Genomic DNA, 22,313 nt, shown 5'->3' with positions numbered 1-22,313 from the left:
CTAGTTGATGGACCGTGAGCAAGCCACTTTGTCTCTGTGAGCCTCGGTTTCTTTATCTGTAAAATGGGGCTAAAAATACTTGCAATTCCCCCAGTAAGACTCGCATCAGACACAGACGTTAAGTGTCTTGCAAACTATGGCAACAGCATGGCATAATGGATAGACCTCCAAATTTAGAGACAAGAAGACCTAGTTTCACTTATTAGCTGTGGGTAAATCACTTAATCTCCATGATACCCAATTTCCTCATCTGCTAAATAAGGTGGTTGGAGGGCACAACACTGAAGGTGAACTCGTAGCTGTAAGACTGATCCATTCTTGGGAGATGATGAGTGTAAAGCACCTTACAACCCTAATTAGAGTGTCTTACTGATAGTTGTCACCTATCCTTCACATGAGGTCATTTATGGTCTCTAGCCAAAGTCCACCTCATCTATATGGACATCAGCTCCTTCTACCTGGACACCTGATGACTTGCCAAGCCAGGACCAAAAACAAATCATCAGAAAAGCACAAAATAGAGAAATTCTCATCTATTTCTTGTCAAAAAACAAACTTGCCTGCCAACGAGTGTCCTTGAAAACATCCACAAGAAGAATTTCTGTTATTGGCAATATTTATTTTTGTAGCACTAATTTCAAATCTCCAGGACACCAGGCACCTTATAAATTTAATACGCATTTAAACAGCCTCAGAGCAAGCAGGTCTGGCACCCAACCAGCATCATCCAAAGGGAATGGAAATGAGCTTCATTGGATGCTCAGCATTGATTGGAAACTTCCTGGGTCTTTCTCAAATATGCTGGCCAAGAAAAAGGAAGGAGCCCTGAGTGGTGTACAATAGCAGTGCAAAAGTGTTGTCCTCTCCTAATTACCAGAGGACCTCCTGGCATAATGGGGTCAGAGGTCCTGAGTTTGAATCCTGGCTCAAAAACTCACTAGCTGCGCAACCTTGGGAAAGACCTGAATCTCACTTGGTTCTTCATCTGTAAAATGACATGGTTGAATTGGATGGACATTAAGACCCCATCATATCTAAATGTGTGACCCAATAACATACAGTAAATATGCCATCAAATGATAGCTGACATTTATATAGCCAACCATAAAATGAGATAACATGTGTAAAGTGCTTTGCACACCATAAATCGCTATGTAAATGCCAGCTATTATGAACTAGAGCTCTTATCTAGTACTTGAAAGCTTGCAAAGGGACCTAGAGTCACTATCTCATTTGATTCCCACAGCAGCCCTGGGAGGTAGGTAAAGCAGTTGCTCTTATCTCCATCTTGCAGATGGAGAAACTGAGAGTCAACAAGATCAGGTAATTTGCCTGTGGACACATAGCTGGGAAGTGGCTGAAGTGAATGTCAAAGTCACTTCCTACCTCTACATCATGGCGACATGGTAGATGGTAACACAGGTGTTGTTCCTGATCCCTGCACTGTGTTAGTGCTCATGCTTTGGCAAGCATGACCCAAAGCACTCTTTGATAAAGCTAAGAGAAGAAACTGAACAACTTCATCTCTAGGAGTAAAAGGGACATTGTTGTCCATTGACATTGCATAATATCATTTCATATCCTCATAATGCCTAAAGGTTGGCAAAGCATTTTGCTCATAATAACTTTGTGAGATAGATGCTATAGGGCAATACCTATTATTATCCCCATTTCACAGATGAGAAAAGTGAAGCTCAGAGAAATGAGTTAAAGTTGGCCAAGATCACACAATTAGTGTGTGCCAAAGATGGGCTTCTAATGGAGGTGTCTGCCAACCTGAAGTCCAAATCTCTTCTACTCTATGAGACGTCCTCTTGCAGAGAATCAATAGCAACAAGTGATTTGAACCCTTCCATTTAAATAATTCCCCCTTTGCCTACCAGAAATACCATAAAAATCACTCTGATATGTCAAGATGGAATATGGGCTAAGAGTTCACTCATTTGCCCATCTGATTATTAATCTGCCTATAATATCATTAGGCCTTTCTTTGTATTCCCCAGCACAGCGCCTCCCATACAACAAGTGCTTAATAAATACCTATTGACTGACCAATAAAATATCTTGGAAGATAATTCATGGAACAATATTTCCAGCCCACCATTTTCCCATAAAACAATTCAGCCGACATCTAAGTCAATTTGTAGTTTACCTAATATACAATAAAAGAAGCAAGGGTCAAACTTGAAGACCATCTCATTGGACACGAGTTTAATGAAGTCACAGCTTGGGGTAGTGGACTTAGAGTCAGGAAAACCTGAATTCAAATCCTACCTCAAATCTTTGTAGCTGTGTTACCCTGGACATGTCACTTCTCTCAGACTCAGTTTCCTCAACTGTAAAATGAAGACAACAATGGTGTCTACTTCACAGGGCCTTTGTACAGATAAATAAGATGCTTGCAAAGTGATTCATGAGGTGGTTTTGTTTAAAGCATTATAGAAATGTCAGGTATTATTATTATTACCATAGCTCTGGCAGACCTAAAGTTTTGGTAGACTATAATGTCACCCATGCGCTCAGCTGACAACTGACACTTCCATGTTTGTGTATACCCACTGTGACTGTGGGGTAGTCAACCCAAGTAGAAGGGACGCACCAGTGCCAAGGTGGGATTAAAAATGCCTCGTATTCCTATAGGTCTGGCTTTCGCCAAAATATACAACTTGGGTTTTGCTAAGACTCTGTAGCTGTGCACCATTAAGGGAGGCCTAAGGATCCTAAGCTTGAGATGTCATTATCCCTTAATTCATTTGGACCAGACCTGTTTAGCTCATTTTTAATTCCAGTGCTGTTATTAACTCTCCACCTTAAAAAGCCCTCGGCATCGGTTTCCTTCATCATGCAGCTAACCCACACTGGCATAGGAGCCAAGATTCCCATTCAGCAGGAAAACCATGCCTGCACTTTGATTTGCTTTCATTTGCTAGACTACAGCATCAGTAAACCTCCTGACCCCACTGACCAAACAGGCTTGAGAGGTTCCTTTAAATAAAAGGAAATCAAAGCTGGGACATGCCCTGGCAGGAGTAAATTAAAAAAAGAAAAAGGAAATAAAGAAATGCAATTAAGAACAAGGTGGCTAGCCCAAACCTCAGTGAGTCCATGGAAAACGAACTTCAGAAAACAGCCAGTCACCATTTCATGTGTTTTAAAATTAAAGATAGATGTTCTGCATGAATGAGATGCGTGTCCTGAATGCTAATTGATCTACCATTAGAATAATGTACGGATGTCTCCCCTCTTGTAGGAAACAGGCAACTCTGAAAGGCTGAAAACCATCCTTTCAAAGAGCTAGCTGAGGTTTAATATCAATGACTCAAAAATAACCTGTCTGAAAACATGATGATCTGAAATGGCCTCATGGATTAAAGGCGCTGCAGAGTAGGATTAATGCCTCCATAGTGCATAGAGCACAGCACAGGATGTCAGTGGATGAGTGTTTATTCAACAAGAATGCTCCCTTAAGTGGATACCTACCACAAACTAGAAGTCGCTGATATCAGGCATCCTTCAGAACTCTCCTCCCAGATTCCAGATAAGGGAGTCTATTTAATTATTTAATGGTTTGATGATTCTCCCATTGATGAAAAGTGATAACCATCCAAATGTTTAAAACAATCAACCTTTTGCCTCCACTGACTGTCCTGTAGGCAGAGATGTCAATTTTGCATATAAGAAATCTTTGAAATGAATACCTGATAAAGCCTTTCTATGAATTCTCTGAGAGCTAGAAGAGGTTTGCAAGATAAAAGTCAATTATTTTTTCTAATATTTATGGTGGAGATATTACCCATATTCCTGCCTTGTCCTGCCCTGCCTAGGATTATCACCACCCTGGAATATGCATTTGGAAAGAAATCTTTATGCTCTTGAATTCTGGAATGTAAGTCCCATAATTGCAAGAATTTTGACTGAAGCAAGTGAAATAAACACCATTCATGTTTAAATGATGCCTACTGGAAGAACGACCTCTGAGTAAAATACACAAAATCATGGTCTCCATGTTTGTGGTGCCCAGTGATTCCACAAATAGGATATTATAAAAATGTCTTTTAAAAGTGCTCCCAATGAGGCCAAATGATACTTGCCATTTTGGCTGGATGGGGAGGAAGGGGCTATAGAAAGATGAGGGAAGCTGAATTCTTGGGCAGCTGTGTCATAGAGGGAACTTAATTCCAATTTATACCAAATGATAAGCCCAGTAGCACAAGGTAATGAGGAGAGGGTGGCCTGGATGTTTATACAGTAGCACACAGACATCTTCCTTTATGGTGCCAAATCCATATGAGAAGTGGAAAACTCCTCTAAATTAGATACCAGCCCAACACATCCTTGCATCATTGCCATTTGGTCCATTCAGGACCAAAACACATAGTGTTCTAGAACTCTGCTGACATCATGATAGTGGGTTTAAAAAGTTATTTTTTAGAACTGATAATATATTCACAACTTGATATTTTCTTGTTTGTGATGGGAAAGGGGAAAAAAGATTTGGGAAAAAATTAACCTCAAAAGTCCAATATCAATTATTGTGAGCTGAAAGCACCCAACTTGGGAAATAAAGTCCCAATAGTTAAAATATTCTCTTTTCCTATAAAAATCCAACAAAGCCGTAAAAATAAAGTACATAAAATGTCTCTTAAATTTATTTACAAACAATAAAGGAATAACAATGTTACCTCAAATTTTATAATTTCATAAAAATCTTCTACCAAAAAGAAATCTTTTTCTCTCCTCTAAATACTCTGAAATTGATGTCAAATCAGTGCTGAGTCTCTAGTGATTGTCATGAGTTTTTTAAGTTTTGTGTACTAAAACCCCACTCCAAAACTCGATCTGTTATTTCACTGATACAGAGCACAAAGGGTTATTTAGAGATCCCATGTAATGTATAAAATTGTATGGTGCCTTTCAGTAGACCTCATGCAACTAAAAACAATATTTTAAAGGAATGTTATTGCCCAAGGGCATTTCCATCCTATTGCATAATATAGCATCTCTTCTTAAAGTCTTCTGGAGGTACTGTTAATGCATTGCACCAGGGCAAAACATTTTACAAAAAAAAAAAAAAGTTAAAAGCAACTTTATCATTAGCAATATAGTTCTAAGATTTGAACATTCCTTTCATGGCAAATGACATCAGACATTTATAGATAGGGGCTGCAGCTATATGGCTAGCTTCTCTAAAAGTGCCATGCAAAAAGATATTTAAAACCGTATTTCCATTTGCATCTCTCCTCTGCTTTTGCTTGTCCAAGTGTTGCCAAGCATCTCACTCTGAGGTTCTCACGTGTTCTCCCAGGCACATTGGGAACTCTCTAAGCCAATGATCTGATCATTAATAAACCAACTAAATAAAATTTAAAACTTGGACCACAAAATAAAAACCCTGGAGCATATAAATCCTTGCAAATGTTGACTAATTTTTTCCAGTTGACTATCTACTCTAATCTGAATATTTATTAAGTGTATATCATATGATAGGCCCTACTGAGGTACCTGTGGCATCTATGGTGTGTGTGTGTGTGTGTGTGTGTGTGTGTGTGTGCATGTGTGTGTGTTTGTGGCCATATAGTTAGTGGCTATTCGAAAGCTGGGATTCCAAAAATAGTCCTTCCTCACTCCAAGTCCAATACTCTACCCATTGATGGCTTCCTTAGTGGAAATGTAGAAGGAGGAGGGGAGAAAGCAGGCCTTTGCAGGTTATTATTATTATTATTATTATTATTATTATTATTATTATTATTATTTTACAGATTATTTTCTAAAGAAGATCACATCATTCCATACATAGCCGACAAAGAAGAGTAGACAATGCAAGATCGTATTATGTTCACAGTTTCTTAGTTACCAAAATTTTAATAAAATTATCATTTGACTTCATAGATAAAACAAAAATCAGTTTCAAATACTCTCCTCCAATCAAGCTGCTCTCATGCACATTGAGATGTTTGCACTCAGTGAGCTATGGTTCCAGAATCATCCTGAAACATCTCCACTCAGCATGCCTGGAGGCATGTCTATACCTCATGCCATTCTACTGCCCCTGTACTTGCACTTGACCTGGATCCTCACCTTCCCAAAACCCCAAAGGAGCCAAGATCTGTACACTGGAGAGCAGTTAGATTTGACAGTGGAGAAAGCCCTCTCAGAATCACTGCTACAAGGTCCATACTTTCATGCTAGACAAATTCACAGCCATCCCTTTTCATCTGGCAATAGAGCTCCATGCAGAAGTAAGAAGTAACAACAAAAGCAATAAAAAGCTGGAAAAAATTAGACCATTGTCAAGCTGCAGGCATGACAAAAACAAATATCTGCTCATGGATTCAATATGAGAAAGGATGCTGATGAGAAGGTAAAAGTATCATTTTCACTGGTTCCAATTAGCTACTATTGAATAGCCAGTAGAGAGACGCTGTGTGTGTGTGTGTGTGTGTGTGTGTGTGTGTGTGTGTGTGTGTGTAGATTAACTTCAGAGAGAAAAGAGATAGCAATTTCATAGTGTCTAAGAAAGTGGCCAAATCAGATGTTCAAGAGTAACTAAGAAATTCACAAACTCTCCCTGTCTTTTCTCACAGTCTTTAGCACTCAATTTTTAACCAGTGTTTTGCAGGGGGGAAAAAAATCGCAAAGTTTTGCACATATGCAACCTGCTTTGAAAATTAAAACTGCATCTGGATAATGGACCAGCCCAAACTGGGCAGTGATACATTTGATGGTAGGGCAGAAACCCAAGCAGCAAGGTAAAGCTTGATAGATACCAGAAGTATAGATAGGGACTGGTCCTGCGTCCTACATACAGGAACTTCCTAGTGCCCTTCTCCCACTGGCAGACTAGAACCTGCAGAATTAACCAGCTGGGTCTAATGGGTTGATGTCATTTTGGCAATGCCAATATTAGGCAAACCTTTCTCTTTTCAGGGCTCCCAAGGACGGACATAAATAATGACCCCTTTGCTAAAAGGATGCTTATGTTACTCCGTTTTTAACTCATTCTTTATTCATTACAGAATAAGGTTTTGTTTTTAGGGACCAATGTGAAAAACTGCTTCCCATAATTTCCCAAAGCTTCCTTTGAAATTCAATGCTATAAATAAAATACATACTTAGTTACCAGGCAGAATGCATAACACATATGTTACTTTGGCCCAAACATCATAGGGAAAAAAAAATCTCAAAAGTTAAGTTGATCATCAAATCTGTTTGGAGCCACAGTAGGGAATCAGTTCCTAATGTAAGGGTATCTCTTTATATCTACATTTTTCCTAACTCATTCTGTGAGTTCTACTGACTGGCCAACCTGCAATCTACCGTTCTCCTTACCCCTGCTGCAACAGCAAACACACCCCTTCTTAAGGAGATTTCCACAGAAGGTTGCATATTTAAACTCGAGTTGATGAAGCTTTTGATAAAGACCTAATAATCAATTCGCCATCCTCATTACTCTTCAGAATTGTGTACACACAGCCCAATTTCTCCAGTTTTTGGCTACTTTCGGAGGTTATTACCCAGTGTGCAGCTGAGCAGAAAGATAACCACATTCATTCCCCTTATCTGTAATGATGTATGTAATACATCCCAGCACTGGGGTGAGATGATTGGGGAATAATAGGGTTGTAAGAACGGCCTTGATGACAAACAATAGCGTAGCCTTCTTTCCCTGAGAGAGTGAACTGCATGCCCAGGGCCAAGGCGAGAGGCAGGCAGATCTGGGCACCGGCGTGGCCCCCAGCATCAAGTTTGCATTTTCCAGCAGGGAGCAGCTGTTCCCTCACTGAACCAGCAATATCTCCACAGAGGGTAGAACATGCAAAAGCTTCCACTCTCCAGCTCCGGCCAGGACACTGCCAGTGAGTACCCGGGCTTCTCTGTGTTTGGAATCAAGTGTCATCTAAAAATAACTAAGGATTCAGGGACAAGTCAGTGCACAGTACAGTGCCCAGAGGCAGGGGTCAATGGTTCCCTGGTGAGGGCTAAAACTCAGCCCTTGTGGTTGTTTGGCAAACTAAGTCTGCCTCCATTTTCTGTGCTCAGCTCACAAGACATTGCTTCCTGCCACGGCAGGCAGAGGAGACCTTACCTTCTGCAGAAGCTGGGAACCTGAATATTTGGCTGCAATGGATTTGATCTCCCCACCAAAAGCAGAGGCCCAGAGCTTCACACTGCAAAAGAGAGCAGAGGACAGATGTCACACAAGGGGACACACAGGCAACAACACCACATAAAACCCCAAAACACACACACACACACACACACACACACACACACACACACACTACTGTTGCTTCAACTGCACCCTAATGGAGTATTTAAATAATTAAAAAAAAAAAACCCTACCAGGCAGCGCAGAAAAGCCAAGCCAGGCAAAGTACAAGCTCACCAGGGTACCTGGAGTTCACCTGCCTAGGCAAGGTAGGGCCTTGCTTTGGACTAAGCTGGCCGGCCGGTTTTCCTCCAAAGAATCGCTGGTATTATTTTATCTAAATTCCTGGAGGAAGACCAGTTAGATAGCTGTGAACTCAGACCAACTTACACATCCCGGTTTGCAACACACAGCCCCAACCAAGGTGCTCAGGAAGGGCGGTTGAGAGGGCTTAATTAAGGATCATAGCAAAGTTTGATTAGGTAAACAGCGGTCAACTTGCTCGGGGAGATTGACGCCGGGACCTGCAGTGGTCCTGGCTGAGCTCTGTTTTCAAACCTGACAGACGGGACTTGGGGAAAGGAGTCCGAAGCAAGCTTTGGGGTTGCTGTCCCTAGCATGCAGCTGAAAACAAACCCGGCGCCTAAAGAAGGGGCACCTGCACTCGCCCAACCAAAGTTGGGTGGCAGCAGCAGCAAGAGCAAATGTTAGATCAAGCCCCTAGCCCATGGATCCCCCAGCCCGGAGGCGGAGACGGCAGCAGGGGGAAAGGGCACTTACACTGACAGGGGGATCTGCTGCTCCGAGCCGACCACGTCCACCAGCGTGGTGTTCAGAAACACCGTCCAGAAGGGCACGAAGATGCCCCAACAAGAGCGTAGCAGCCTAGGCAGCGCCGGCATGGTGGGCTAGCTGTCGGGGGCACTTGCCAGGGACACTCGCGCGGGAAAGCTAGCCCCAACCCCCAGCAGAGCGCAGCGGGGTGGACGGGCTCCTCCTCCTCCTCCTCCTCCTCCTCCTCCTCCTCCTTCTCCTCCTCCTCCTTCTCCTCCTCCTCCTTCTTCTTCTCGCCTTTCTCTCTCCCTCTGTGTTTCTCCCTCTCTGTCTCTCTCTCCTGGCTGAGAGCTTACTTGGGAAGGAGCAAAAGGGAAAGGGAAAGGGGGGAGGGAGGAGAGAGATGAGGCAAGGATGGAGGGAGGGAGGAGGAGAGGAAGAGGGACAGCTAGGTAGAGGGAGGGAGGAAGAAGAGGACAGAAGGCTAAGCTGGCCGGCCGGGAGGCTTTCCCGGTTGGTGTGTTCTCGTCCCTCTACCACCACCACCACCACCACCACCACCACCCCACCCCACTCCTGGGAGCCACTGCCCTGGGGTGGGATGGAGCAATGGAGAGATAGAAGGATGAAGCGAGGGAGGATGGCAACAGAGCGAGGACCCTCCGGAGGCGCAGCGCGAATGACTTGAAAAGTACTGTGTATGTGTGTGCGAGAGAGAGAGAGAGAGAGAGAGAGAGTTGTGTGTGTGTGAGTGTGTGTGTCCTTGGTAACGGTGGCGAAGCACTCGCCTGCCTGCCTGCCTGCCCGCCCGCCCGCCTGCTCTCAGCAGCAGCAGCCAGAGCCTGAGTCTGAGCCCCAGCCCCTCTGCAGCCTGTGCCTGAGCCCGAGCCCGCGCCGCCGCTGCCTGCGCGCAGTCCACCCCAACTCCGCAGTGAGCGGCGTGAGCGCCGGGCTGACTCCAGCCTGACCCCGCGGGGCCCCCGCCTTCTTCTTCCTCCTTCTCCTCCTTCTCTTCCTCCTCCTCCTCCTCCACCCACCCCCACCCCCGCTCCTAAGAGCGCCCACCACCCTGAAGAGGGCCGGGCCGGACCCGGGCCAGCCAGGCAGCCGGGAGGCGGCGGAGAAGGCGTCAGCTAGGAGCAAGACTAGAATGGAGGGAAGAGGGAGGAGATGAAGATCTCGGGGCGCCGGGGCCCTCTCGCTAGCTCCCTAGCTCTCTGCCCTGCTCAACGCTCCCCCTCCCCAGGCCGGGACGGTTTGGCCATTGCCCACTCTCAGGGTTGAGCCCGGGCCCCAGTTGCGCCCAGCCCTGCCTAACCCACGCCCTGGCCCAGCCACCGACTGGGGGAGCCTGGTTGCTGCCGCCGTCTGTGTCGGGGCTCGGGGATGGGAAGAGACAGAGGAGGGGTAAGGTGGAGGGCAGCCGGCAAGAAAAGTCCGTAGTTGAGCTCCGGCGAGGTGAGAGAGGGCGCCTGGCTGCAGAGAGTGCAGAAGGGAGCAGATCGGCCAGACAATTTTTTTTTTCCTGGGGTGGGGGTAGATGGTGGATTTGGGCTTGTTGGGGCTAAAACCTCGAGCCCCGGGGGAACCCCGGCTGATTCTGACGAGCGCACTGCTGCGTGACAAGCATCTGCCATCCAGCCCCAGAGCCTAGGAGGAGGAAAAGGAGAAGGCGCAGGAGCACGGGCCGGGCCTTGGTACCAGCGGCTCGGCCCCCACTCCCTCCCGGACCAGGGAAACAAAGCGGCGGCTTCCCCGCTCTGCCCCCTCTCCTTCGGCTCCAGGTCGGGATCCCACAGAGAACTGAGTCATGTGTATGCAGCGTGCTCCCTACCCGGGCACCGAGCCACGCTGGGGGTTGGGAAGGAGAAGGCTAGGGCTGGGGGGTAAAGACTTGGGGTGTCCCCTCCCTCACCCTGATTTGTAAGGTGATGCCCAGATGCAGGCACCTACTCCCTCCGAATCCCTACACACTATAGCCCCAGGTCACAGGGCGTAAAAGCTTCAAAATGGGGGGAAATGCCTCCTGAGTGCGCCCAGGCAGGCTGAGCAATTGGAACCCCCAAAATACGGGATTCACTGGGAGACTAGCGGGCATCCCCCTACCAGAAGAAAAGGGCCAGGAAATCCCTGGAGGCCCCAGGTACCCAGCACTGTAAGGGCAATTTCCTCGCACCTGTCTCCGCCCTCTCCCCTACCCCGCCATCCTAAACCATCCCTGCACTCGGGACTAGGACGCTGCACAAACCGTACCCCCTTTACACCCTCTTTCATCTTTGTCCTCAGGTGTTTCCTAGGTTTTGCTAGGTTATGCATCACCTAGAGAAGCAAAAGATTTTCTCGGGTGCGGGGAACTTTGGAATGTATACCAGCAGCGTGCTGGGGCGGGGATGTCGTGGACAACATCGGCTGAGTCATTCTCGCTGGTCCAGGAGTTCAACTCTGCCTTGACAGTAGGATGCGTACAGCCAGCCCTGCCTTCTGCGATGCCTAATTAGAGCTGGTGCTTTCACCCATTGGTTGTGCGACAGAAGCTGCTGCCTTCAAGGAGAAAGGGGGGGGGGGGAGGCCAGGGCAGGGCAAGATGTCTCTTGCCTTGATTTAATCTATTTCCATGACTCGTGTTTTACTTTCTCCACCCCCCCCCTTCATCCCATTTAAATGGAAATCTCTGCCCTAAACAGCTGGCTTGACATTACAGCCACCCCAGACCTGTTCTGATGAGATCACGTCGCCTACGGAGACCCCCACAGTGTGGTCGATCCAAGGGGGCTTGCACAGCTGACGAAAACCTGGAAAGTTTGTGAAAGCGTGGCTTTCAGCAGTGAAGCTTCTGGGGAAGAAGGAGGCGAGGCCAGCCCTCCCTCCTGCTTCCCCACCCCTTCCACCCTCTGGAAAACTGGAATGTAATTGGAGAGTTGAGAGGGAGAATAAAAGGGGCCAGTTTGCTTTTGAGTTGGGGCGGGGGATAAGAGAAAACTTCCCCCTTTGTTCATTTATCCCCCCGCCCGCAGATCTGGGCTGCCTGCCATCCAGGACGTCTTTCTATATCTGGGTTTACTATGGTTCAATGTAGGTATTACCAGGTGCCCATCCTTAGCTAGGCAGAAAGCAAAGATTTCTGTGGTTGGCTGGTGAGGTGGGTAAGCTTTCCCCACACCTTACAATCCTCCTTTAACACCTGGGAAAAACCTTCCCAGAGAAAGACTGTCCAACAAAGACGCTTTAGTAATGTGACTCAGGATCAGGGCTCCCATTAGCATGAGTTTGGGTTGGTTTGTTTGTTTTTACATTCTCATTTGAGGGGCAGTCTCTCTACCAACTCAGTGAATTCCACAGCCTGCAGTGCTTGTCCCCACCCCAAATCCAGTTAAAAGACAGCATGAGACTTCCAAATTTGTTTGGACATTAAAATATGAGGCTCCATTCCTTTGAAGTAGCATCGTCGAGATGTCTTGAAATGCAGCCCTTAGGTAACATAGTTAAAGGTTCTAGAAGATCATGGTGGAGTGCAGTGTGACACCCAGGCCTGTGTTCTAAGGCTTGATACACTCTCACAACTGATTTATGTACTTCTGCCATCTTTTGAAGATCCTCTATCACTCTTCCTGCCCAATATAGGCCAAGCATTTGTTAATCACCTGCTAAGTGCCAGACACCATACTAAGTGCTAGGATACAAAGGCAAAAATGAAAGCCTTTCCCCTCAACGTGCTTACATTCTATCAGGGAATTAGCACACAGATGGTCCTCTAACCCCACGACTACTTTCCTAGCACAACTGGTAGGCCAGGACCCCAGAGAATTGTTGACCATTATTCTCTGCAGAATTCTAGGTGTAACCCTAAGGGGTTGGGATTGCTAGTAATCACACACGAGCCCCTAACCCATGGGCTTCCCATCAGCCACCAGTCAGATTCAAAATACTTTTAAGGAAAGGTATTCGCCAAGGTGTATTGAGAACAGTGGTTAAAAATATTTTGTCTCCAAATTTGAGCACGTCTCCCCTAACACGCATTCTCACTGGAGGAGGACCACAGTCATGAGGCTTGCACACAAAGGGATAACTCCCAACTCCTAGTCATTAGATGTCCTTTTGTCCCTTGCTAGAGTCCTGGTAAAGTTCCCCTTACTGTAGCTCTCTTCTGGACTTCAAAGACTGGTGTCTTTCTATAGTCCATAGCTGGTATTCTCTCTGCATAACAGGTCCCACACTAAAGTGGTCCAACCCTTAGTTACCTGTCCTTCAGGAAGTATCCTGTATGACAGTGACTCTATTTTTCCATGTTTTTCCTCAGTATATCTCTCTCTGCTCCCAGATGGATATGTATTGTCTTCTACCAGTCTTCAATAGTGGGAGATGAGGGAGGAGAGCATAACACTCACTCCCTCTGGGTTTACTACCCCACCCCCATTCCCTTGTTTCTCTCCAATATGAAAGTGTAAAGGTTCTGCCTCCTCAAAGCCTTTCTAATCCTAGAGTCTTCCACCAACGCTGGCCTAAGCCAACTGCTGACATTTCTCTGATGTTTAAAGGCCCCCAGCCATGTGGTTACTTTGTGTAGTTAGCCAATTAATTCTTTCCTTTTTGATCCAAAGGTATTGGTACTCATTAAAGTAATGTGAACCATCTTTTTTCCATATTTAAAACTTCATTTCAGGTGACTACCCTTAGATTTAACATCTTGCAGTTACATTAACTGGGGCAGTATAAGACCCTTCTCTTACATGCAAAATAAATACACAGTGATGCATGAGGGAGATCAAGAAAGGCCTCAAGGAGAAGATCGTCGGTGAACTTAAAGGAAGCTTGGGCTTCAGAGACAGAGGTGGTCAAATAAATGGCAGACCCTGCCTTCAATGAGCACCTAGGCTGCTTGGAGCTACAACAAGCAAACAATGCCCAGTGTCAGTCTGGAGGATGAAAGAGCACCCATAAGACCGAATTGGAAAAGGCTTCAGCTCAGAAATGGAATGGGAGCTGAGCGTCCACTCTGCTCAGAATGTGGCGCTGTGCCAAGATCAATGGCTCAACAAACATTTTTAAGCATCTCTGTGAGTCAAGCACTCTATGAGTCACCAAAGATCCAAAGGGGGAAAAAAGATATTCCCTGCTTTCAAGGAGTTTACAATCTGTCATGAAAAACAGCATATACATGTGGCTAAGTATGAACTATATTCATACTATACATATATGACATGTATATACACATAGATAAAACATAAACACATAAATGAATATAAAATTAGAATAAAATACTGAATGAGGAAAAATTTCTCATCAGGACAAAATATACTCATCAAGGGCACTTCTGTAAGGTTTGGGGGTTGGTGGTTTAGGGTTTCATTGGGAAAGAAGTGGCATGGTTTGGGAATGCCAAACATTGAACTTCAGACACTCGACTATGTGTTGACCCTAGGGACAGTTCAGATTCTCGGAGCCTCCTTTTCCTCATCTTCACAAATGGGGATAATAATGGCACCTCCACCCCAGAGCGGTTGTGAGGATCAAATGAGATCATGCATGTAAAGCACCTAATGTAAATCTCATGTGTCAATTAATATATTATCAGCATCTTGTCAGTTTGAAAAGTTATATCAGTCCTTCACCCACATACTAATGTTAGAAAAAATTTTCTTTGGCCATAGAATTAGATCTAAGAAAGGACCCTGGAGATCACGTGGTCCAACCCCATTTTAACAGAGGACAAAACATGGGATCCACTCTGAGAGGTTGTATTTTCTGAAAAAAGGGCAACAAGGGAGTAGAAATCTGGCCTGATGTGCCTCCTCCTTTGCCAAGCTTCAGCATCACTGAACCCCTGCTCCTAGTTACCCAAAAGTCAGGACCAAGCAAGTTTTCCATTTGGATTAATATCATATTTTTCTGTTCCCTGAATGCTCTAGTTTCTCCTAGGCCTGGTCAGCATCTCTTCAGCCATGTGTGATAATGGCCACCATGAGAACACAAATCCAAGACAATGGAAATGGCTCCTGTTCCTCTCAACCACATGATGGTTACATCCCCTCAGCATCTCTGCAAAAGTGAGATAGTGCCTCACAAATCCAAGTTTCCTGCTGGGTTCTTTATTCTATTTAGAGTAAAGCCTCATGGCAGATCTAAGGATGGAAGAGTAAATGTGGGCAGTGCCCACAAAGAGGAAACACCATTTGTGCCTCTTGCTGACTGAGAAGAGTACACAACAGGATTTGGGGGGAAAGACACTAAACTGAGAGTCAGAAGGCTTTGATCACTGACTGGCTTTATGACCTTAGGCAAGTCCCTTCTGCTGGTACTCAGCTTCCTCATATGTAAAATGAGAAAGTAAAAGACAGTGGTGTGGTGGGAAAAGCCTGGCTTTGGGGTCAGAGGACAGGGATGCAAAAGTCTGCTGCTGTCACTTCCTACCCATGTGACTTAGGCAATCCTCTTTGGCTCTGAATCTCCGGGCCTGGAAAAGAAAAAGATGGGTAGCTCTAACTCTAAGACAATTCATTCTTCCCCACTTGCTTTGATGGCCTCACAGTGGGGGAATCTGAGAGGCACCCAGACAAGAGTCAGATTGGCTTTCTCTTGACCTCTTGTCTTTTCCCACCTCATCTAGTTACCCAGATCCCCTAGATCAGAAGAGGGAGAGAGAAGAGGAAAGAAGTAAGGGAAGAAGAGCAGGAGGGGAAGAAAGTGAGAGAGGAGAGAGAGAAGGAAGAGTGAAGGAAATAGGAGAGAAGGACAGAAGTTGGCCATGGAGTAGAAGAAACAGGAGAAAAAATTCACCATAAGCAGAGAGGTCCTCCAGTTGACATGAACATGCAAATTCCCATCTTTGTTTCTTGAAGATAGCTCTCCATATGTGATCAGAGGCAAGTAGCTGGACCAGAGCACCAGCAGGGCTATGCTCTAAGTGTGAGGCTATAACATTCAAGGATTCCACCCTTGGCTGGGAGGAACTGGTCATCAGCTGATGCAAAGCCTATTCAACTCCCCGAGTCCTATTTCTGGGTCCTAGCATGTTTTAAAAGCTCCCTCCTTTGGTGTGCTATGAAGGGAGAAGATGAGATTTCCACCCAGCATTCACCTCAGGCAGGCTGGCTCTCACCTCCTTAGGCATCGGCTTGGAGGAGCATGTCAGCCATGCATCCATGAGACTTCCATTCCACACTTCTAGAAACCAGAGTGAAACAGGCTCGATATTGCCCTCATTAGCAGGGCACTTGCTGCCATGCACTTCCTCAGGGGTGGTGTTGTATAATGGTAAAGCTTTAGCTGGTCTCAGAGTCAGGAAGCCCTGGGTTTTGTTAAATATGGCCAACTGTGTGACCCTGGGGAAGTCACAACCTCTCCATGTTACCAGGCAACCAACCCTCTATGACAATGAGTTGCTGAGCACATGTCAATCTTCTTTGGCAGAAAGTTTCCTCAAAAGCTGCCTAGACCAATGAAATCACAGGTCCTTTTCCTCTTCCCCCATGTGAATCCTTGAGTCCAACATCTTCCCAGAAGGGCCCAGACTCAATCAGTACATTGTATTCATTTGGTCAACAAATATTTATGCTATGTCCATATATTTATATATCTATAAACCATCATACTTTTCAGATATGATGGAAATGTACACCATTGCCCTTGACCTCCAGGAGTTTATAATCTGATTAGGGATCAGTGACCACATGGAAGAAGCAAGTAAGAAAGCTAAGCAAGAAAGAAATGTGGTGATAGTCATGGAGACAGGAAGCATCAAGTGGGAATCTGGCTTTAGACACACTGGGGAAGTCACTTCATCTTTCTGGGTCTCAGGTTCCACGCCTATCACCCAGAGTGATGATAAGGATGATAATGATGATGATACTGATGAAATAGCTTATGTCAAGGTCTTTGCAGACCTTGACACATCATATAAATACGAACTATTATTATAAAATGAGTGTTCTGTAGGCAATTTTCAGACAAAGAAAGCTATCTATAGTGATATGGAAAAAATGCTCTAAATGACTATTAATTAGAAAAATGCACATTAAACCAGCTCTGAGTTACTACTGCAAACCTCTCAGATTGGCTAATATGACCAAAAAGGAAAATGTTGGATGTTGGAGGGGATGTGGGGAAACTGGGCCACTAAGGCACTGTTGGTGGAGTTGTGAACTGATCCAATTCTGTAGAGCAATTTGAAACTATGTGCAAAGAGCCATAAAACTGCATACCCTTTGACCCAGCAATACCACTGCTAGGTCTATATCTCAAAGACATCCAAAAAAAGGAAAAAGGATCTATTTGTACAAAAATATTTATAGCTGCTCTTTTTGTGGTGCTAAGGATTGGAAATCATCAATTGGGGAATGACTAAACAAGCTGTGGTATATGATTGTAATGGAATATTGTTGTGCTATAAGAAATGACAAGCAGGAGGATTTCAGAAAAAACCTGGAAAAATTTATATGAACTGATACATGGAGAAATGGACAGAACCAGAAGAACATTGTACACAGTAACAATGACATTGTATGATGAAGAATTGTAAATGACTTAGCTTTTTTCATCAATACAATGATCCAAGACAATCCGAAAGGAGTAATGATGAAGCACGTTATCTGCTTCTTGGTACTATTTGAAAACAGACTGAAACATGCTATTTATCACTTTTTCTTTTTTTTGCTTTTATTCGTCTTCTTGTACAAAATGACTTACATGGAAATGTTTTACATAATTGCACATGTATCAATTATATCAGATTGCCTACCATCTCAGGGAGAGGGGAAGGGATAGAATTTGGAGCTCAAAACTTTAAATGAAAATGTTAACAACTGAAAAAATGAGTGTTGTTACTAGCATTGTACAATTAAGTCTCATTGGTCTTTTTTGAGCTTTCATTGTCTTAGACTTTTCTGCAGCACTGGACCCTGGTGACCATTCTTTCTTCTCTCTTGGCTTCTGTGTCCCTAAATCTTTCTGTTTCTCCTACCTCTCTGGCCATTTCTCAGCCTCTCTCCCTTGCTCCTCTTCATCCTCCAACCTCGTCCTTGACCCTCTGAAGCTTAGAGAATTTAGAGCCACAGGGAGTCTCATGGCTCAACTCGTCCAACCCCCACACTTTATAGATGAGACAACTGAAGCCCAGTTAGTGACGTGCCTAAGGCCACACACACTGTAAATCATAGAAATGGCATTTTTACCCAGATTCATGGCTTCAGCTTTCAGTTCCTTCTATGCAGATGACTGTCAAATCATTATTTCTAGCCCCAATGTCTTTCCCAAGCTCCAGGCCCACATTTCCAACTGCCAATTGGTCATAGACTCATAGGTTCAATGATATAACTGGAAGGGAATGGAGAAGACATCAGTTCCAACTCCCTCATTATGTAAGTGAGAAAACTGAGAGCCAGAAAAGGTAGGTATCACATGGGTAGCAAGTAAGTGGCAGAGCTGGGATTTGAACCAAAGTCCTCTGTCATCAAATCCCAGGCTCTTTCCACTTTGCCAGTGTCCTGATGGACCCTCAAGCTTATCATATCCTACCCTCAGAGAGGTTCCATCTCTCCTCCTCACTTCATACATATGCAGAATAAGAGAGACGTTGTATTTTCCATTTCTTGATACGAGTAATTCTATTTGAAAATATGCTTCCACTCTAATGTAGATGGACAGTCCAATCTAATTCCTATACTTTGCTTTACTTTATCCCAGTTCTTGTGAAAGACCAAACAAAAAGAGAGCATTTCTGATCTCGGACCCTGAAGCTAGTGATGGAGGAGCAGATTAGGACATCTCTATCCCTTCCTCCGAAAAGCAAGATGACCCCAAGGGTAATAACTGACCATTGGTAAGCCCAGCATCACAGCAGGGGATTGGCTTGTATTGAGACTCTAACTTGCCCCATAGAGAAACACTTCTCTATTCACCAGCTGATACTTCTCCCTGCCTTGATTTGTACCTGTGCATATAATAAAGATTTTTACTGACCTGTAGTCTAGATTGTAATAAAAAAAAAAAAAGGATTTGCTTTCCGTAACACATGGTACAGGAGGTACAAAAAAAGGGAAGTTTGAGACATTGAGGAGCTTATATTATACTGGAAGTACGCTTGGTATGGTGTGGTCAGACTATCAGAGAGCTTTTTCCAAGTGCCAGATGGAAGAGTTTGGACTTTATCCAGCTGTAAATAACTGGCAATGGGGAGTTGGACAGTAGCCATGAATCCTATGGAATCCTAAACAGCTGACCAGCTCACTAAAAACTTGATGAGCTAAAGGTCCGATTATTGAGAAAACTGTGGAATCAATCAACCAGCAAGCAATTATGAAGAACATACTAGTGACATACACATGAATTTATTATTTTTTATGTGCCAGGGACAGGACTTAGCATTGGGGATACACAGAAAGGCAAAAAACAGTCCCTATTTCTAAGGAGTTTGGAGTCTAAGCTATTGTGTGCTAGGCACTGGGGATACTAAGGCAAAAATGAGACAACTCCTTCCTTTAAGGAGCTGCTCTTACACCAGGGGAAATATAACTGTACCTGGAGAAGTAAATACAAAGGAGACCAATGGAAGTGACAACAGATCATCAGTTGTGGCCTACCATGGAGCTGTGCTCACAAGCCAAAAGACGACAGATTTTAATGTGGATTGGGAACCACTGGGGCGTCTCAAGAAGGATTGTCATAATATAATCAGTGTGTTCAATAGATTGGACCAAGGTAAGATGAGAAAAATGGTACCCAGTTAAGATGCTGGGACAATAGTTTTGGTATCAAGGTGGTGGCAGTGGGGATAGAAAAGAAGGGATAGATACAAGGGTCACTGCAAAAGGATTGCTTCATTTTTAGATCAGCCATGTTTCAGAAGACCAAGGCCCTTACCACAAATCACCATGCATGGAAAAATCACAGAAGCATAGTTTCTGAGTTGGCAGGAACTAAGTAGCCATCTAACCTGATCTATATGAGGTCAAGAGGTCCCCCTGTGACATCTCTACCAAGTAGTCACCCAGCCTCTGATGGAAAAGCTCCAGGAAGGTAGAAACCTCCTTCTTCCTGGGTCAGCCCCTTCTGCCTTTGGTCAACCCTTTCAAAGCTAGAAGAGATACCTACTTTTTGATGTGCTATGGAGAGTAGCCCAAATTTTGCCTTCAGCCACGACACATGCAATTTACCAAATGAAATTAATATATATTGTGGGGTGGATGTCCATGGTTATTTAGTCCACACCTAAAATGACTATAGCCACATTACAAACACTGAAATGTTGACCAGGAAGCCTGGACTTCCTCATCATTCACACTAAGGATTAAGGATGTAGAAGGAATAAACTAATTATGAATGAACAGCACGAAACTCTTTCCTTGCCAGGCATAACGTTATGGGCTTCATCCCTGTTTTTTGTCCTATTGCCACCAGTTCCAGGCTATTTTTATTTGAGGCACAAGATCAGGACATGATCCTACAGAGATGGGCTGAACACTTCCATAGTGTTCTCAACAGACCATCATCAACCAGTGCTGGAGCCATTGACCATTTACCTCAGGTTGAAGTCAATTCCTCTTCAGACAAATTCCCAACTGAGGAAGAGGTTTTGAATGTCAATTAGACTCCTTTCCGGTGGCAAAGCACCTGGTGCTGTTTGTATTCCAGCTGAGATTTACAAAGTGAGGGGTCAATTGTTCAAATAAAAACTGACTGAAATTTCCCAGGTTATATGGCAAGAGGAGGTTAGCCCCCAAGAGTTCAAGGACATTGTCCATCTCTATAAAGACAAAGGAAATAGATTGTCCTGTGATAATCACGGGGGGAGGTGTTTCTCTTTTAGTCACTGCCGGCAAGATTCTTGCCAGAGCCCTCCTTAATAGGATGATTCTTCATCTAGAAGATGGCCATCTACCTGAGAGCCAGTGTGGCTTCAGAAAGGGCCAAGGAATGGTCAATATGGTTTTTGCTCCCTGACAACTCCAGGAGAAATGCCAAGAGTAGAACAGAGGTCTGTACACAGTGTTCATCACTACGACCAAGTCCTTTGATACTATCAGTCATCAGGACTTATGGAAAATTATGTAGAAATTTGGTTGCCCAGAGAAGTTCATCAGTATTATATACCAATTTCACGATGGCATGTTGCCTAGGTTCTAGATAATGGACAATGCTCTTGAGCTTTCCCTGTCACCAATGGTGTGAAGCAAGGTTATGTGCTTGCTCCCATGCTTCTTAGCGTGATGCTTTGCAGCCATGTTGTCAAACACCTTCAATGAACATGGCATCAAGGTCAGATACTGCACTGGTGGTAAATTCTGGCTACAAGCCAAGACCAAAGTGGAGGGAGTATTGGTGCATGATTTTTTTTTTGTTTTCAGATGATTTTGCACTCAATGCAGTCTCTGAAGCTGAGATGCAACAAAGTATGGATTGATTCTCTGCTGCTAGTGTTAATTTTGGCATAACAATTAACACCAAGAAGATACAGGTGCTCCATCAGCCAGCACCACACCATCCATGCATGTAACCATCAGTCACAGCAAATGGAAAAGTTTTAAATGCTGTGGATAAGTTCACTTATAAGTATATTTTCTGGGAATGTACACATTGATAATGAGGTTGATACACACATTGCCAGAGCAAACTCAATGTTTGTGAGGCTCCAAAGGAAAATATGGGAGAGAAGAGGATTAGACTAACTACCAAACCGAAGGTCTACAGAACCATTCTGCTGACCTCAGCGTTGTATGCCTATTAAACCTGGACAGTCTAGCAGCTCCGTGATGGGAAACTAAATCATTTCCTTTTGAATTGTCTTAGGAATATCCTGAAGATCACCTGGCAGGATAAGATACCTGGATAAGAAAGGATAAGGTCCTTTCTCAAACTAAACTGCTAGGCATTCAAACTCTACTGCAGAGAGCACAACTCCAATGTGCTGGCTATGTTGTTCAAGTGCCAAACACACACTTGCCTAAAAGATTATTTTATGTAGAACTCACACAGAGCAAGCACTTACATGGTGGTCAGAAAAAGTGATACAAGGACACTCCCAAGGTCTCTTTTAAGAACTCTGAAATTGATTGCATGACATGGGAGGCACTGGCACAGGGCTGCCCAGTGTAGTGTGCCCTCATCAGAGAAGTTGCTGTGCTCTATGAGCAAAGCAAAATCAAAATAGTTCAAAAGAAACATGAGATGCACAAATTTAGAAAATCCACATCGAATGTTCCTATGGACTATTTGTGCCCAACCTTTGGTAGAGCATTCTGAGCTCATATTGGTCTGACATACAATAGGACAGTAGGACATACAATAACTTGGCTCTAACATAGTGATATCATTTTGGTCTTCATCAAGAATGAAGGACAACCATCAACATTGTACTGAATAAGTTGCCCAAATTTATGGAAATTCATAAATGAGAAAT

At 44.4% G+C, this 22,313-nt stretch overlaps 1 protein-coding gene and 1 long non-coding RNA gene across 5 annotated transcripts in view; one reads left to right on the top strand and one right to left on the bottom strand.

Annotated features, from left to right (window-relative positions):
- The window catches only part of CACNA2D3 (calcium voltage-gated channel auxiliary subunit alpha2delta 3), a 1,023,339-nt gene extending 1,014,200 nt beyond the window's left edge, over positions 1-9,139 (bottom strand). For all 4 annotated transcript variants that reach the window (XM_020970614.2, XM_020970616.2, XM_020970615.2 and 1 more), the window contains exons 1-2: positions 8,930-9,139; positions 8,087-8,168 (exon numbers count right to left, since the gene is read on the bottom strand). In XM_020970614.2, the coding sequence (XP_020826273.1) occupies positions 8,087-8,168; positions 8,930-9,051 (204 nt within the window). In that variant the 5' untranslated portion in view covers positions 9,052-9,139. The remainder of the gene's footprint in view (positions 1-8,086; positions 8,169-8,929) is intronic.
- Positions 9,140-9,203: 64 nt separating this feature from the next.
- LOC110197044 (uncharacterized) lies at positions 9,204-13,554 on the top strand. The gene is made up of 2 exons (XR_002321392.2): positions 9,204-10,707; positions 11,210-13,554. It is a non-coding gene; the product is annotated as an uncharacterized LOC110197044 (long non-coding RNA).
- Positions 13,555-22,313: the final 8,759 nt, after the last annotated feature.

Source organism: Phascolarctos cinereus, unplaced genomic scaffold, assembly GCF_003287225.1.
Source record: "Phascolarctos cinereus isolate Bilbo 61053 unplaced genomic scaffold, phaCin_HiC Scaffold_4;HRSCAF=312, whole genome shotgun sequence".
Classification (NCBI taxonomy): domain Eukaryota; kingdom Metazoa; phylum Chordata; class Mammalia; order Diprotodontia; family Phascolarctidae; genus Phascolarctos; species Phascolarctos cinereus.
Note: the sequence above shows the minus strand (reverse complement) of the source record. Positions and strands in the feature narration are given on the sequence as shown.